Source organism: Tupaia chinensis, unplaced genomic scaffold (assembly GCF_000334495.1).
Source record: "Tupaia chinensis unplaced genomic scaffold, TupChi_1.0 Scaffold000426_1, whole genome shotgun sequence".
NCBI lineage: Eukaryota > Metazoa > Chordata > Mammalia > Scandentia > Tupaiidae > Tupaia > Tupaia belangeri.
The window spans coordinates 2,592,369-2,594,988 of NW_006159931.1; the positions used below are offsets into that span (position 1 = coordinate 2,592,369).

The 2,620-nt window shown below is 40.3% G+C and overlaps 1 protein-coding gene across 2 annotated transcripts in view; it reads left to right on the plus strand.

The window, feature by feature from the left end:
• ANAPC4 (anaphase promoting complex subunit 4) overlaps positions 1–2,620 on the plus strand; it is a gene marked incomplete at its 5' end in the record, with an annotated part of 37,892 nt that overhangs the window by 33,264 nt on the left and 2,008 nt on the right. Inside the window, 4 exon segments of one of the 2 annotated variants that reach the window (XM_014590292.1) lie at positions 39–77; positions 172–273; positions 1,104–1,178; positions 2,318–2,509. In XM_014590292.1, the coding sequence (XP_014445778.1) occupies positions 39–77; positions 172–273; positions 1,104–1,178; positions 2,318–2,509 (408 nt within the window). 2 annotated transcript variants of the gene reach the window in all.

Consider the following 2,620-nt stretch of genomic DNA (forward strand, 5'->3'; position numbering starts at 1 on the left):
ATTTAAATTTTTCTCACATTTTGTCCTTTTTGTTTCAGTGAGGACTCTACCCGTAGATTGTTCAAATTTCCATTTCTGTAAGTGTGTATTTCTTGCATTTTTTGGAAACAGTACAATATTGTTCTATGCGTCAATAGCAAATATCATAACATTGATTTTTTTTTTCCTTAGCTGGAATAATAAAACTTCGAGTCTGCATTATCTTCTTTTTACTATTTTAGAAGATTCACTTTATAAAATGTGTATCTTAAGGAGACATACTGATATTTCCCAGTAAGTATTAATCTGAAGCGTGAATGAAAGAAATAAGATTTTATTATTTGTAGTAATAAAACATACAACGTCCCTTCCCACATTTCACGTTTCAGTTAAGGTATTTCACGATGCTAGGTCTGTCATCTCACTGTTCTGTCTTTGCTTTTTTTTTTTAGAATTATTTTACTTAACTTTATTCTAATTTGACCAGAGAGGGCCACCTGCCGGCCCCCTCAGTCATTTGTTTCCACATCTGGACGATAACCCCGAGTTAGGGGCTGTCTGAGCCCTTCTCGTTCTAGCTATTGAGTTTCACGTTGATATGTAGTCTTTGTTCGTAGGCGTCTTCTAGGATGGGAAAAATACGACGGCAGAAAACTCGGGGTTGTATCTCATGAGCTTTTAGAGGCTCAGAACTGTAGGCCTGGATATTTTATGGAAAGGATTCTTACCTTGAGTTAAATATGCCTTTTATTAAATAAGAGGCCTCACCTGGAGAGACTTGTTTTGAGAATTCAGAGTAAAAATTCTGGAAGATGAGTCACACACAGGATGCTGTTTGTGTCTTAAATGATGTTAAATCTGAATTTGAAGAAAATAATTCGAAACTATGATTAGCCAGAGAGAAATGATTGGGCTGTTCCAAACGTGCTTAGTTAAAGTATCCGGCTATCTTGGTAACCGTAAGGGCCACCCCGTCTGCGTTTTAAAGCGAGTGACGGTATTTGGTCTGGGATCTCGTGTAGAGATGAATTTGCTCACGCGGACAATCGAGTTCTTTCAAGCATTTAGATTATGGCTATCCAGGGTGATGCACAAAGTCTCTTTCTCCCCCCTCTTTCTTCAAGATCTGTGAGTAATGGGCTAATTGCTGTTAAATTTGGGAGCTTCACATACGCTACAACTGAAAAAGTCAGGAGGAGGTAAGTCTTGAATATTGTCTGGGTGAAACATGCAGACCTGACCCGGGTGTAGGGTTAGCCACTGCTGCGGCAGGAGCGCGGTTGGACCCGGCATCCTGATGATAGAAGTGAAAGGCTTCGTCACGTCCACACGGGAACAGGATTCTCTTGTGTCTTATACAGAGTGCTTTGACCTGTAATTGAAGAGAACCTCAATCTCTGTAGTGTGATTTGCTATAGTTAATACCTGCAAGCTCCCCTGTCTGCTAAGAAAATAATGTGATTCCTAGAGACAGATGGCCTAGCAGGCTAAAGTTCTAGTTAACTATCCAAAAAAATAAGAAAAAATGTGGGGCAATATCCTCACTGGTCTTGGATTTTCTTCAGATACGACTACAGCAGGGTAACAGAATGGGAGCCACCCCTGAGACGCTGCAGGGGAAGAGCTGACAGAATACGGGCCGATCTCTCTCCTCGTGTCAAAGAAGTGTTTTTGTTTTGTTTTATTTCTAAGTTATTTTTCCACAGGGTGCTTACGTTTGCCACGGTGAGAGAGGAAAAGTGAGAAATCATCCCCCTGGGGGCATAGCCACATCTCGATCCCTTCTCTTTCATTCTACTTTCAGTATTTTGGGCATGCATTCACATGTGCCCAGCCTGATTTTCTAGCCCTCAGGTCTGGGACTTAAACTGTCGTCAGTCATGTCGGAATCCAGCACCTTAGCCACCACTCCACCTGTTGGCCCCTGAAAGAAGTTTATTTAATGATAAAGTCTTTGGAGTGATATATATATATATTTTGTCATGTGTGAAATCTTACTGTTATGTTCCACTTTAGTTAAGAACTAACTCTTTAGTTAAGTTTAGTTTCATTCCTGAAATTTCTACAGGCTCAAGGTCTACCCACTGATGTCAAGAATTTTCTAGAACTGAACCAACTTCACAGTTTTTTTTTCTTTTTTCACGATCACACATTTTTAGGGTCTGTTTATATTTGCGACTAATGGTAACTGTGATTTTAGTACAGACTCATGGCATATGTTACATGTGACTGTCCAGAACGTTACTTGTGTAAATCAATTTTTTCTGCTTAGTGCGGAAAAAAATAAGATTATTCACATAGCACTTCTCAGTAGTCACGATCATCTTTGCTATAACAGGACTCGTTTCAATTCTAGCACCTACAGTTGTTTAGACGCACAGTTTTATGATGATGAGACGGTCACGGTAGTCCTGAAGGACACGCTAGGACGCGAAGGAAGGGACAGACTGTTGGTTCAGTTGCCGTTGTCTTTAGTGTATAACAGTGAAGATTCTGCAGAGTTTCAGTTCACTGGGACTTACTCCGCAAGGTATGTGACTCATATGTAAGCTTGTCTTTCCAATATAACAAATGTTTTTTTTTTTTTTTTTTTTTTTTTGGACAGGTTTTTCGCTATCGGGGGCGCGCGCCCCCCACGCCA